The 15,206-nt window shown below is 41.8% G+C and overlaps 1 protein-coding gene across 1 annotated transcript; it reads left to right on the top strand.

The window, feature by feature from the left end:
• The first annotated feature begins 3,471 nt into the window (after positions 1-3,471).
• SCG2 (secretogranin II) lies at positions 3,472-10,825 on the top strand. The gene is made up of 2 exons (XM_081910414.1): positions 3,472-3,600; positions 8,303-10,825. Exon 2 carries the CDS (start codon positions 8,317-8,319, stop codon positions 10,165-10,167), a length of 1,851 nt encoding a protein of 616 aa, XP_081766540.1. The 5' UTR covers positions 3,472-3,600; positions 8,303-8,316; the 3' UTR covers positions 10,168-10,825.
• The last annotated feature ends 4,381 nt before the right edge of the window (positions 10,826-15,206 follow it).

Here is a 15,206-nt window from a genome sequence, read left to right on the forward strand (position 1 = left end):
AGTCGTGTCTGACTCTTCGTGACCCCATGGACCAGAGCACGCCAGGCACTCTTGTCTTCCACTGCCTCCCACAGTTTGGTCAAACTCATGCTGGTAGCTTCGAGAACACTGTCCAACCATCTCATCTTCTGTCGTCCCCTTCTCCTTGTGCCCTCAATCTTTCCCAACATCAGGGTCTTTTCCAGGGAGTCTTCTCTTTTATGAGGTGGCCAAAGTATTGGAGCCTCAGCTTCAGGACCTGTCCTTCCAGTGAGCACTCAGGGATGATTTCCTTCAGAATGGAGAGGTTTGATCTTCTTGCAGTCCATGGGACTCTCAAGAGTCTCCTCCAGCACCATAATGCAAAACCTGAAATGTATAGGGCTTTATAAACCTATATGTCAACTTGAAGAGGGCTCAGTAGCTTACTGGCAGCAAGTGCAGTTCCTTCTATTTAATACAGGATTTAGGGGATCCCCTGGCTTTAGAGTTTGGAGCTGGAATCCTATGTACACTTTCTTGGGGGCTAAACCTCAATGAACACACAAAGAGACAGATTTCGAAGTAATCAGGCATGCCCACAAATGGTTTATGCAGCCTCATTCATCGATAGGAATGCCAGATGGCTCAAGGCAGGAACAGAAAAGAGAAAGGAAATGACAAGATAGCAGAGAAGCTTGGGTCAAGTGGAGAGGGAAGGGACTCAGATGAAATGAAAGAGGAAACAAGAGTTGGGAGAGGGAAGTCTCTGCTGTGAGGACCAGAATGTACTCAAAGCTGATTTATGTGAAGGAGCCAGCAAGGCAGGGACTTAAGAAGAAAATAGGCATAATGACCATAAATGATGGGAAAGAAAGATGATTTCAACAGAGGCAACCCGAGTCTCACATCCATCAATCCCTCTTGTGTGGGAGTCTGCTAGAGCAGAACTATTCAAGCTGCTGTTTTCAGCCATCAAAACTGGGAGCTGCGAGGTGCTTTCCAAGCATTTTGAACCAAGAGAAACTCCCCTTATTATGTGATCTCTTTCCAAGAACGTTCCACTGGATCACATTCTACTTTCTCCTACAAGTTTCTTTGCGCTTCACTACAGTTTCAGGTTCTTGGAGATCATTTGGCAGCGTCTGGAACAATTACAGAGCAGGGCAGACACCATGCCATCATTTGTGGAAAGGCAAAAGAATATTGCAATTTCCTTCTGTCCTTCTTGAGATGGAAGAGACCTTACACATAATGTAAAGAACAGACTGGCATATAAAAGCTTAAAAGTTTAATGTGTTCCCAGTACACATTTACTGTGTCTAGCATCAATTTAATTTCCTAACACTGATTGAATTGGAAGGAAGATTCAGCCACGTTTTTGATTTTATTTTTTTTTATTCTGCAAAAGGTCAAAATTGTCAAGAAAAATGTATTTTGCAAGTGAAGGGGAATAAAGAAGTCGTCATGGAACAGGCAGGATGCAGGCACATTTTAATAATTTTCATGTCAGGCATTCCAAGACAGAGTGCACATGGAATGCTGTAATCTGGGCACATCTGTTAATGACAAAAGGCATTTTCCCTCGCTTGGTGCAAGAGATTTTCTTGGAACCACAAAGTTGGAAGGGACTTTGGAGGTCATCTACAGTACTTCAGCGCTCTGCTCAATTCAGGATCTGCCATGCAGGATGGAAGTCCAGAATTCCTGGCAGATGGCTGTCCATCCTCTCCTTAAATCTGCCAGAGAAGAGGTCCCCAGCACTTCTTAGGGCAACCCATTCCAGTGTTGAACAGCTCTTGCCATAAGAAAGTATTACCTAATGTTTAGCCAAAATCTGCTTCCTTGCCATTTGCACCCACTAATTCTACTCCTCCCCTCTGGAGTACTATGTGGATTTTCAGGATGGAAGAGATATTAAGAATAAAGAGCATTCTAATCATAGAATCATAGAGTTGGAAGAGACCACAAGGGCCATCGAGTCCAACCCCCTGCCAAGCAGGAAACACCATCAGAGCACTCCTGACATATGGTTGTCAAGCCTCTGCTTAAAGACCTCCAAAGAAGAGACTCCACCACACTCCTTGGCAGCAAATTCCACTGTCGAACAGCTCTTACTGTCAGGAAGTTCTTCCTAATGTTTAGGTGGAATCTTCTTTCTTGTAGTTTGGATCCATTGCTCCGTGTCCGCTTCTATGGAGCAGCAGAAAACAACCTTTCTCCCTTCTCTATGTGACATCCTTTTATATATTTGAACATGGCTATCATATCACCCCTTAACCTCCTCTTCTCCAGGCTAAACATGCCCAGCTACCTTAATCTCTTGGGAAAGGAAAAAACAGGATGATACATATTGCACTGTGCTCCTGTCTTAGCCCATGAGGAAGACAGCAAGACCAGAGGTCATGCTAGTACTGTACAACTATTTTAGAGTGTGCTTGTTTTTTCATTGCAGTCTGAATTTGGATTCCTTTCCTCACCCCTGCTATGCACTTTTCAAGAGCCATTTGCTAACTCTGTGATTGGCACCTCATCTGGTATGAGCTTCAGCCTAAAGTGTTAAATAGTACCTGTTGAAGAACAGCTGGCATATTTGAACATTTACCCCTTTATAGTTGAGGCATCTCTCTCTCTGAAAAATAAATGACTCAGAATTCTCCCTGAGGAAGGTGGAGGACAATGCATAATTGTCTCTGCACACCACTGAGGGATCTTTCACTTTCCTCCCTGAAATGTCTCCCTTCCTTTTTTCTTGGGCAGGAGTAGAATAGGAGCAGGAATGCCCTCGCAGCGCCCCAAGCAGAAGGAAGAAAGCTTGTTTTTATTCGTGCACAGATCCTGGCCCCCACTGATTTGTATTTATTTTTAAAATTTCTATTCCACCCTTCCTCCCACAGGCACTTTTAAATCAACCACCACCAGATTTTTATTCTTCGTGTTTTCACCTGCAGTTTTAAGAAACTAAGAAGAGACAAAAATACAGCACTTGCTTTAGGGATATAGAATTTATAGATGACATTGCACCCCTCATTTAAGGTGCCATTATGATTTTTATCTAGGAATCCCTCCATCATAAGTTCACCCTCCATTTGAAAACCTTCACACACACACACACACACACACACACACACCCTAATAAGAGTCTGCTGGCACCTTAAAGATTAGTAAATTTATTGTGCCATAAGCTTTCGTGGCCTTCGGTTCACTTCCTCAAAAGTAGATTTCAAAATAGCAGTAATAGTAAAATCCGATTCAATCCCAAAGAAAGAGTCTACAGGGGAGTCTATGAACTGGCACCTATCCGACAGGTGTAATGTTCGTTTGTCTAAGGAAGATTTCACTGGCTGCTTAAAACTGCAAAGAGGACTGTAATTCTTCTTAGAGGAAGGCAGGTGGCGTAAACGTACAATGGAAACCTGTGCAAAACACCCCAAACGAAGCTAATTCTGTAGCATTCTTTCTGAACAGCTCAGCTGCGCTCCCCCCCCCCCCCGTGACCGACTGGGGTGACGTCAGTATGGCAGTGGAGAGTCAGGTGATGCACACTATAAGCGAAGGGAGCTGTCCGGGTGCTGAAAACAGTCCATAAACTTGCCGCGGACAGATAACGAAGACCATGCTTTAAATTGTCTCTGCACACAGGTAAGCAGACCTACTTTCTCTTTAATTGACAAACAGAACGGGAGACCAAATGCACACACTCTCTATGCATATACAGTTTCCACTGCAAGGATCAGGCGGGGTGGGAGGGGGATAGCACAGCCAGGAAACGTCTGAAATTGCCACCTGATGCACTTCACTTAAGTGCACAAAAACACGGTTTTACTGGGCAATTTAAGAACATTTACTTTGCACCTGATAATGGATACTAAAAATAATAACAGCCAAAAGCCCTGGAAAAGGTTGATTCTACACAATTACTATGCAAACCAATTATACTATGGCAATATCCTAGAAAGGTGATTTTGGTAATTTCACGTGCTCTTGGTACATTAGCAACATGTGCATGAAGCTGTATGCTTCTAAAGAGCAGTAGTGAATTTAAGGAGAACTACAAAAACCAGCAAATAAGGTTTTGCTCTTCTCCTCTAGAAGATCACGGTTCTTTCTGATTAAAGTGAAAGTGTAAAATGTTCATGGTTAAGATGGGCTCACTGGATCTCTTCAAATGCCTTAAGTTGAATCATCTCCATAATGAGCAATGAGGTGGGGGTTTGATTCAGTGACAGTAGATTTGTACTCCAAAAATGCAATGTGAATTACAAGCAAACTTCAGGGTTTCAAAATAAACAGTAATTGGGAATAATCCCATTGTGCCTGAATGCAATGTCAATTCACAGGAAGCAGTAAACTGGAAAATAATACAGCTGCCATGCAAAAACAGCTGAAAACCCTTTTCCTATCATTTCCTATTTATATTAAAAAATGTGTTCTATTTGGAACAAAATCATATCCTGAGGCAGCATAGAAAATATGCAATTCTTAAAAATATTAATTTTCAGTATACTCTGATTTTCTTTTATTTGGAGCTTAAAAGTTTAAGTTTTATCAGGGAACTAGGAAAAAAAAGGTAATTTACAGTTAAAGTACAAAGTTTTATGGTCCAGAGTGCAAGGTAAGACAGAGTCAATGATAAGAATTCAATATTTGGAAAGAAAGCAAAAAAAGAGAGAAATGATTCTAAGATGCTTCTCATGACTTGATAAAATTCTGGTTAAATTGCTATCTAATAGCCACCTGTGTATGTCTACTGTTGCACTGAAAAACAGCTGTAACAGAATAAAAGTATTTCCCATCCTCTTAAGGGCACTGTGAATTGCTTTTCAATCACTGTTTTCATCTACGTCCAGTCTTGAAAATTAACAAATTATTAGGTAGCATTTGGGGGGTATTCAAAGTTCTCATTTGTGGTGCAGCTGGGAGGAAACAAGGCAATTCTGTGGAACGCGGTGGTACTTCAATTACCCCAGTATGTGAAATTATTTCATACTGTGTTGCAAAAGAAGAAGAAGAAGGAAAAAGAAGCTTTCTTGACTGGCATAACAAATCCACTGTAATTTTCTACTCAGAGCAGTGGGTGTGTACAGGCATTAGGGATTTTTCCATCTCATGAATCACAGGCATATCACCAGGATATTTTACAGAGTACAAAGGAAAGGGGGAAATGAATGAATGGAAAAATATGAATTAAGCAAAGACATAGGAAGCTGCCTCGTGCAGAGCCAGGCTATTGGTCCATCTACCTCAGTACTGTCTGCATTGACTGGCAGCAGCCCTCCAGGGTTTCATGGAAAAGTATTTCCCATCCCTGCCTGGACACACCAAGGATTGAACCTGGGACCTTTTGCATGCACAGCAGATGCTGTAGCACTGAGCTATGATTTTATGTCTGGTATAGTTTTGCTTTACCTTGGATGGTTTCTTACCTGAAAGAGAGAGAAAACAATATATTAGAGATCCTATATTTCCTTCAGCCAGATTTTAACTGCATAGGGAACTTGAATAGTGCCCTTGTAGCCTGGAGAAATGATCTAAACACAGCACAGTATGCATGCATGAAAAATCTACTTGAAGTCTTTGAGAACAGTATAGGCAAAGCCTATACTCAGGGCTTAATTTGCTTATGTGTTTCCATAGAATATATTAAGTAGGAACAGATAAACATGTCCTTTGCCAGTTCATCTCTTCACCACTGAATTCCCCCAAATCAGGGATTGGGCTGAAGGGCTTCTAGATCAGACAGCATTATTTTCATGCAGTCAGAGTGCTCTAAATCTGTTGTTTTAGAAAACCCCTACTCCAGCCACAGCCTTACTATATAACATCCAATGGATGCTACTGCTTGCTACCCACTTTCATAGACAGAAGGATAAAATGCCAAATAAGCAAAAACACCTGATTAATAATGTTATAGGCTTAGAATTATATTTACTATGTGCTGTATTATACCCCTTATGATGTAAACGGGGGGGGGGGTGTCACCTTACTATGCACAGACTGACAGAGATGAATTCTTGTTTACCACCAACAAAACGATATACATAACCCAGCAAAAATGTTCATTCAAGGCACTGGAAATCAGTGAGCTATTGACTGCTATCCAATACCCAATTATCTAGACGTAAGGCTCACTGAACTCATTGGGACTGATTTCTGAGCAGACATGTATAGGATTATTCTGCAAACATAAAGAAACAGTAAAGGATTTTGGTCTGTTCTGATAGTCCATCAAAGATTATTATTAATTTTTTTTTAAAAAAAGCATCAATAAAAGCATGTACCTGGTGCAATATTATGGAGAACATTTTCCAAAGTTCAATTTAGCTTGGAAGCACATTTTCAAAAAGCAATAATCCTCCAGGTTTACACAAAACCTTTTGGAATGGGGGGTTCCCTAGGTTGAGGGCCACACAGGCTGTTGGAAAGGAAAGAAGGAGGTAGTGCTGAAATAAGAAGTGAATGGGACATACCTTATCTCTCTTCCTTTCTTACCTTCTCCCTCTCTCTCTTTCTCCCTCTCTCCCACACCCCCCTTCATTCATCCACCATCCATTCATTGCTTCACACACATCTCACCCTTCCATTCATTTATCATCCATTCACTCCCTCCCTCCCCCCTCCCTTGGCTTTCAGAGGGAAGGGCATACCCAAGGAGCTGGAGAGGCACATATGGCATTTAGTTTATAGGCTGCCAATCTGTGCTTTAGCCTCTCAAGCACCCTGATGATATTGCTGCAGAAGAACCATTTTAACTGCCTCATCGCTTCCTCTCTGTAATTCTTCCATTTGAATTCATTAAGAAATAAGAAAAAAAAGAGACAGTCATTAATAGGAATAAACTGCAATATTTCAAACAAAAATCACCCTGCAGTTTTGGAATCCTGCTTCTATTGCTTCCACTATAGTAGTCCATTTTGAGTCGGTTCTCTTCTGCAAAGTTGTGTCATTTGAACGAAATGAATCAGCAGAACATAATGCTCTATTAAACTGTACGTGGTGAAAAAGACCAACAGTTGTCAGGATCTCAGCTGAACAGAGACCTTCTCATTTCTACAGATGGATGCAATTCTGATTTTCATATGCAGATACTTTATGAACTAATTTCTATTTTGATTAAACGACTAATCAAAGAGCTGTCTCAAACCATTAGGCAGTTTTCAAACTGGTCTGAGATAGCCAGGTACTTGCGAACCTATAAAGTTATTTTATGTACCTTTATTGCAAATGCTGCACAATAAATAGAATAGCCCAGCCCCTGCCAAAGGCTTAGAATCTATTATTAGAATGTAGTTATAACTACTTTATAGGGAAATGCTTATGAAGTGCCCATGGTGCCCTTCTACCATCCTCCCTTCCACCTCTGGAATTGGGCATGGATGAAGTATTCTGTTGTAGACAGAAAATAAGTTATGGTGTGTTCTTGGTTGTGGTGTATATTACAGTGGCCTATAACAGTTTCCCCAGTTTGGAAATGTGTCCATGAGCTCAAAAGGTTGGTGTCCTCTAGTTTACTGAATCTTTCCCCAACCTTTTCCCCTGCAGACGCTTTGAACTACACCTCCCTTCACCCCTGACCATTGTCCATGCTGGACGGGACTAAAGGGAGTTGTGGTCCAAAGTATCTGGAGGGGATCAGATTGGAGAATATTGACTTATGGGGTGAGATCCAGTGTAGCACAAAGGCAATAGTTCATTCCCCAGGAATTCTCTTCCACACTACAGCCTCCTGTACTCCGCAGAGTCTGCTCCAGGGACTTGTGGCCCCCTCCATAGCAGGTTATGGGGGGGGGCTTATGAAGGGCTGTAGGCTGGAAATGGGAAACTAGAAGTCCCCTTGCATAAGACGATTTCTGTTGCACAAGAAGTGGTCAGCATTGGATTTTGTCCACAGCATCTGCACACACAACAGACTCCATATGGGACTTCCCCTTCTTCCTCCCCACAGCCCCTTGCACACCCTTAAGATCTTCTGCAGTGGCTTAGGGAACAACCCAGAACATACTTTGATGTGGTCACAGGGCATAGGAGAGGAATAAAAAGCCCCACTGTGCAAATGGAACTCCATGTGCAGAGTGTTGGATACAACTGCTTAGCTGCAGAAGTTCTATTCTAAGTTATACTCAGAGGATACCCAGCTGAAATTAATAAAGCTAACTTAGCCATGTCCATTAATTTCAATGGGTCTACTTTGAATAGGCTAGCATTGAATATGGCCTATTGTGTTTAATACACCCCTAAAATCCTGATGTTTTCTAGGGATTATAGGTCAAATTTTCATTGCTATGAGCTTAGAAAATGTCCAAACTTTTGTGTGTTAATTTTCATTTTTTTATTTTATTTTAAGGGAACATTTCAAACATGGCCGATGCTAAAACCTCAAGGCTTGCTACAGTCTTGCCTCTTGCTCTGCTTTCTGCCCTGATCTGTTCTGCCAGTGCTGCTTCATTTCAACGTTACCAAAACATCCAGAAAGATCCAGACTACCAGATGAAAAACTTGCAAAGGCTTCCAAGCCCAGATATGATCAAAGCGCTGGAATACCTAGAAAACCTCAGAAAACAAGCCAGCAATGGAGAAACAAGCCCAGATGATAGCTCCTATCAAAGTGTCCCATTTGCTCTGCAGCCAAAGGAAAGCAAAGATCAGAACTACCTGTCGGACAATCTAAGAGAATCTTTATCAGAAGATGAGTCACAGTGGGCTAAGGCCATGTTGGAAGCACTGAGGCAAGGAGAAAAAGAACCAAAGGGAACCCTGAAAGAAGGTAAATTCTACCCCATGAGTTCAGATAACATCTTCCAAGATGGAATGACTGATGATTATGATGACCGCACCTGGCCTGAGACACGGCACAAACATTCTAAGATACCACATGTCTACTTAGAAGAAAATTCAAGAGACAGCCCTTATAAGCGGACAAATGAAATCGTGGAAGAGCAGTACACACCCCAAAGTCTAGCTACCTTAGAATCAGTGTTTCAGGAGCTGGGGAAGATGATGGGGCCAAGTAACCTAAAAAAGGGGAGGTTTGATGAGGAACAGAAACTCTATGCTGATGATGAAGATGATGCCTATAAAGGAAACAACCTTGCCTACGAAGATGTGGTGGGAGGAGAAGACTGGAACCCAATAGAGGAAAAAGTGGAAAGTCAAACCCAGGAAGAGATCAGAGACAGTAAGGAACAAATTGAGAAAAATGAAGAGGAGATGGATGACGAAGCAAAGAGGTCCAGCATCCTGGAGGATGAGATGAAAAGAGAGGACAAAGATCAAGTGTCAGAGGATGTTTCACAGCTGATGGATTATTATTTGAAAAAGATGATAAGCAGCGCCGGAAATGACAACTCAAGATTCAAGCAAAATGAAGACAAAAGGGCCGCCAGATATTCTGGAAAGCAACTTGATCCTCAGGCTATTTATCAGTTAATAGAAATTTCAAGGAATTTACAAATCCCACCTGAGGATTTAATTGAGATGCTGAGAGCTGGTGATAAACAGAGTGAAAAAGAGCAAGAGCCTGAGCTCCCAGAAGATGTTGATGACATCCCTGAAATTAATGTAGACAATTCAGATGTATTCAAAAATAAAATGAACTCTTTGAATGGTTACAGAAAGCAGCGACTTAATTTGATACCGGATAATCTACCAGAAGATCTCACTGTGGAAGATATCATCAATCTTTTGGGGACTGAAAATATAGGGAGTCAGAAACCATCATATCTGGCAAATCAACTCAAGCAAGAGTTGCCAAGAGTTTCCTACATGCCTGGAAGATCTAAAGGGCACCAGTTTCCCAAAGCTGCTTGGTTAAACCATTTGGAAAGACGACAAATGGAACAGGAATTACTAAATGAAAAGGAAGAAGACTTGGCAGACTACTTAGCCAAGGTGCTGGCAAAATATCCTGAGGTTGTTAATACAGGTCAGATGAAACAAATTCCACTCGCACTTTCCTCCGAGGATGACTTGCAAGAAGATGACCAGTTTGAGCAGGCTATCAAAGAACATCTAAACCAGCTTGGAACTCAAGAGTCAGACAAGTTGACATCTCTCAGCAAAAGGCTGTCCATGGCCCAAGAGAATGACGACACACAAAACAGACCATATATGGATGAGGATATGCTAGCAAAGGTTCTAGACTATCTAAACCAGGAAAAGTCTGAAAGGGGGAGGGATCACATTACTAAAAGGGCAATGGAAAATATGTAGTTATTTCCTTATTATTTCTCTTCATTGTATTGACTTCTACCCCAGTTCTGTTGTGATTTACCTTTCTTTAACAATTTGAGGCATGTTCAGACATTACACACAGCTGCTTTATGCACATAGGAATTCTGGCACCTGCATTTTCGTGAGTAATGTTACATCTGAAATGAGAGCTCATGGACCTCAGCTGTAGCTACCTCTGTGATCTCTGATAAAAGTTTTGGAACATGGTCACAGAGATTCCTAGAGATGATATCTTTGAGTTCCCAGCAAACACATTGTTTTGCTCATGCAAATGAACATGCCCAGAGGATCCCTGCAGGTGCAAAAAGTGGCCCAGTTCTGTGTCTCAACTGGTTCCAGTGGTACATGATTTGACATTGAACAGTCTGCGTAAACTCCTCTGAGCTGTTCTGTTGTTTATGGGTATCTTTCAATGTTCTAAATCTTGGTCATGTAACAAATTGCTTCAATTTTTTTAAGAAACAGATTTATGAAATTAAGTGAAACTATGTAAAACAATGACCACGGCAGATCATGATAATGGCAGAATGACAACTGCATTCTATGAGGTTTTTTAAATGAATTGAAATATTTTGTTATTGTGTGTAATGTTTTTGTGGAGTACTGAATAAAAATAAAGCATATTATATATATAATATATATAGTTTTATTTATAAAGCTTTTTCTATTCTGTGTTTTATGGTTGATGAATAAATATTATTTCTGGACAATAGACTGTGTTTTACTTTGAGTTACCTATAGAGTGCTCTGCTGGTCCCAAAAAGAAATGTGTAGCCCAGTCATGTGCATTTTTGCTTGCAAGTATGTCCCAAGTGTGTACGCACAATTGCAAACAAAATTGGTAAAGGAATACTGTTTGTTAGATAAGTGTCTCTGGATAAGATGGTAAAAATTTTGGAACTTTGCTCTTCTATAGCTTGAAATTCTCCCAGTAGAGGTTGGGTCATTTAAAAAGATCCAGTTCTATGAGATGTGATTGATTAACAACCTTTACTGGTCAGTGTACTTAAAGTCAGTTTTCCCATTGCTTTCCTTGGGAGTAATGCTCAGACTCTAAATACGCTGTTCAGTATCCCAAAATCAATGCAAGAGAGAACTATGGGCCCATCTAAGAACATCTGCAGAGTCTTTCCTGGCTGGCTCACTCACGTGAGTTAAAGAAGTTTTGAGCCTTTGGGCAACATGGCATTTGGGATTGTAGTCGCTGACCTTGATTCAGAAGGCTCCATGTCTGCAATGGGCCCTCTTTCCATTTTAATAGATGTGAGGATACATTTATCCATTTGGGCACACACATATATCTGAATCAGAATCACATAATGTATGACTGGGGAGGGAGGAGGAATAAATCAATGGAACATATAAATAGGGTCTTTAGGGCCATTTGATTCCTTGACTTAAATTCAGGCACTATAGTTTTGTGAATGGATGGCTATGGAGTCATGCTAAAAGAAGCATGTTTGCGCCCAAGTACGTTTTCTGTTTTCAATAGGTTATTTTCATTACTGAAAGGGGCGGGGGCGGGGAAGGTCCTGGTTCTTGAAAGGGAAATAACTAGTTTTTCAAGGATGCTGAGAAAGTGGAGGTTTCAATGAAGTCAATGGGGACTTCTTCAAAATCAGGGCACAAGTGTATTCATTTGTTGTTTAAGCAGAAGATGAAGATCAACCAAGGGAGATCCTGTTGAATACACCTGAGTGGGAAAAGTGTGAGAATTCATGCTTGTAAGGAACCGCCAAGTCTCAGGAATCAACGGCACAAGAGCACTGCTAAAGAAAAGCAAAGTGAACAAATGAGTCTTCAAGGCATGAGTGCTCAAGGAAGGGCGTTCCACAGCCATTTCCAAAGGCATCATGCCTCTTCATGTTATGCAACAGAAAGGAGTGTGTACAGCAGCCTTTCCCAACCTATTGCCCCCCCTCCCGATGTTCACAAGATATGGTTCCAGGAAATGGTCTGAAAGTACACAAATCACCACCTTGCTGAAACTAAGAAGCTCTTGTGCACTGCTTTGGGCTCCATGGCTATGCACACACAATACATTTGAAGCACATTTAAAGCAACCCCAAAGGATCATGGTGACTGCAGTTTATCCCTCAAAGAACGACAGTTCCCAGTACCCTTAACAAAATATAGTTCCCGGTATTCATTGCCGTGTGTGTGTGCTTTCAATATGGTTGACTTATTTAAGTATCTATAGACTGCACTTTCATATAAAATATCCCAAGGTGGTATGCAGACTAAAAGCATAGTTTTACAATAAATAAAAAGCCCAAACAAACAAAAGCTGGTTGGCAGAGAGCCTCAAATTTGAAATGCCTGCCTGCCTGCCTGCCTGAATAATGCAGTTTTTAGAAGACATCTAAAAATGAGCAGGGATGCCTCCTGCCAAACCCATTGGCAAGGAGTTCCACAGGACAGGGCCTGCCACATTAAAGGCTTAGCCCCTAATAAAGGTCAGAAGAACATCAGGGAAGCATGTGGAACCACCAGAAGTGCCCCATCAGGAGACCTCAGCTATCAAGTGAAGTATGGTATACAGCTTGTGGTGGAAGAAAGGTGGGCCAAAGATGTAATTTTAAGAACCAAGCAAATAAATGTTTTGAAACACAACTCCTGTTAAAATGCCTAACTATGCTGGGAGTAAGTCTCATTGAATTCTATAGGGCAGGACTTCCCAAATGTGAGTCTCCAGCTGTTTTTGGACTACAATTCCCATCATCCCTTTGGTCCGGCTAGCTAGGGATGATGGGAGTTGTAGTTCAAAAACAGCTGGAGACCCAAGTTTGGGAAAGACTGCTAAAGGGCATACGTCTGAGTAGAACTGCACTGTAAGCCTAAGTTTTCAATTCTCCCTTTATAGCTCGTAACCACATAGGGTTGTAGCTCACAAAGTTACACTCAGACATTGATTTCAGTGGGTCTGCTCTGACTCAGAAGAACATCAGCACACCTATCAAACTATTAATCATTTAATGCTCATTGGCTAACAAAGTTTCACAATGTTTTCCACAGAGTTTGTGCTGCTGCCTAAATCAATATCAGTTGGTCATCATTTTTGAAATTTTTCAGCTCAGACTCCTAAAAAGAAGAGTTGGGTTGATTATTAGCTTGCCCTCAACATGTCATTAAAATGTCATCAAAACTGGTTAAACATACACGATGAAGTTAATGTCCTGACTATCTCTTGGCTGATTTAGAATCAAAGATAATCTTTTATCTCTGAGGATTCAGAGGTAGCGGGGGGGGGGGGGGGATACGACAAATTCCCCTCAGATTCTGTTTTTATCCATTGCGTACTTACTTGTCAAACATAAAGTACTGCACATTTAACAGGAAATAACAAAAAGGACAATGAATCCTGCATTTGCCCTAATGAAATCTAACCAGATGTCCCGATTTCTTAATGCAGCCTTGTTTAAACAGATTTCTTATCATTTGCCCTCATCAATGGATCTCTCTAAATAAAGGCCAAGGATGTGGTGACCATTCTAGTCTCTCTTACAAGCTGGACCACTTACAAGCTTGATAGTATTCAAAAAGTGACTTGGCATAAGCCCATTAAATCTTCTATGTTAGTCAAGCCACACACCAGAGTTTTGCACCTTGCATCCTATACATTGAACCCTTTCTCCAAGAGTCACTCCTTATGCAACCAAAAATGGGGCCACCCACATCCAAGAGGGGGGCTTCAGCAAGCCCTAAGGTTGAATATTTGGAAAAGCGACCCTATATGTCACCCTCAAAATGTCTAAGTGAGGACCAAGACTGCTGAGTGTCTGTTGGGAGGTGGGACTGGAAAACCAAAGGAGAGGGGTAAGGGGAGGAAGTAAGTATTCTGAAAGAAGGCATGACTGGCTAGCTGGAACCCTGAACAGGAGCACCCACACTGCAACACTTGCTGCATGCCTGACTTGTATTTTCTGGTCTCCCAAATGTACAGTCCTGGGATATGATGCCTTACACTGGGGATAGAGCATTGGTGCTACATAAAAGGAATGAAACACATTTCTCCTTTTGTGTGCAATTGTTTGGCTCTCCTCTCCTGTTGCTGTTTCTATCATTTTAAACAGGATTAGTGTGGTGTTTTTTTAAATGCAGAACTCATTAGCATGGCATTCTCTCCGTTTGCTGTGATCCTTTGAATCTGCCTTGAAGCAACAGGTTGCCATGGCAGTAGGAGAAAAGCACCAAAGCCAGGGCTACATCGTTCATTGGCCACCGTGCTATGATGTAATTGCTCATGATGTCTCCGAGAAGGGCCGGAATAACTTGTGAGACTGGCTTTGATGTGTTAACCTGTTTCCACTCCCGATAAAACTGTACAGGCGGTCTCTCAGATGGGGTCTTCCTTTCAACCTCATTTCTGCCTTTAACATTGGACAGTGGACAGAACAGCGTGGTATCTCTCTCAATTCTGTGCTTCTTTGAAATGCGCCTATCAGGCATGGCTTTCCTATTAATTTTGTGGAAAACAGCCAGAACCCAGCCATACTGAGAAGGTATAAGTACGCAAACACTATTTCAGTTTCTGAAATCGATTTATATGAGAAAATGGGTGATATCTAAGTAAGGTTCTTGACGCTGTTGTATCAGCAGAGGCATCAACTCATGGAAGAGTTTTCCCTTCCACCCAGTAGCCCCCAACACGGGGCTGGTCCAAGGACCTTTTGTTGCCTGAGGCATAGGAGCCAACTCCTAGGGGCTGTGGGGTTTTTGGCCCCCCACAATAAACATATTTGAGGGGGCTGGGCCCCCAGGAAGTTGATGGGTATTCTCATTCAAATGTGTGTGCACTGTGTCAATTATGCAGGGCTGGACTTACCTGGGCCCCCACAATATTTTATTCAAGTTGGCACCCCTGGCCTAAGGCAAATATGCTACCAATGCTTCCACCAGGAGCAGCACAGATCCTGATTGATGCCTTGGTGCGGTGAAAGGAGCATGCTGCTCAAGACAGGTTGCCTCAAGTTGCCTCATTGGTGCACCAGCCATGCTAGAGTAGCAAGCAAGCTAGC

This window comes from Podarcis melisellensis (genome assembly GCF_964234715.1).
Source record: "Podarcis melisellensis genome assembly, chromosome: 5".
Lineage (NCBI taxonomy): Eukaryota > Metazoa > Chordata > Lepidosauria > Squamata > Lacertidae > Podarcis > Podarcis melisellensis.

Coding starts and splice junctions, on each gene's coding strand:
- SCG2 (XM_081910414.1), top strand. CDS start 8,317: ATGGCCGATGCTAAAACCTCAAGGCTTGCTACAGTCTTGCCTCTTGCT.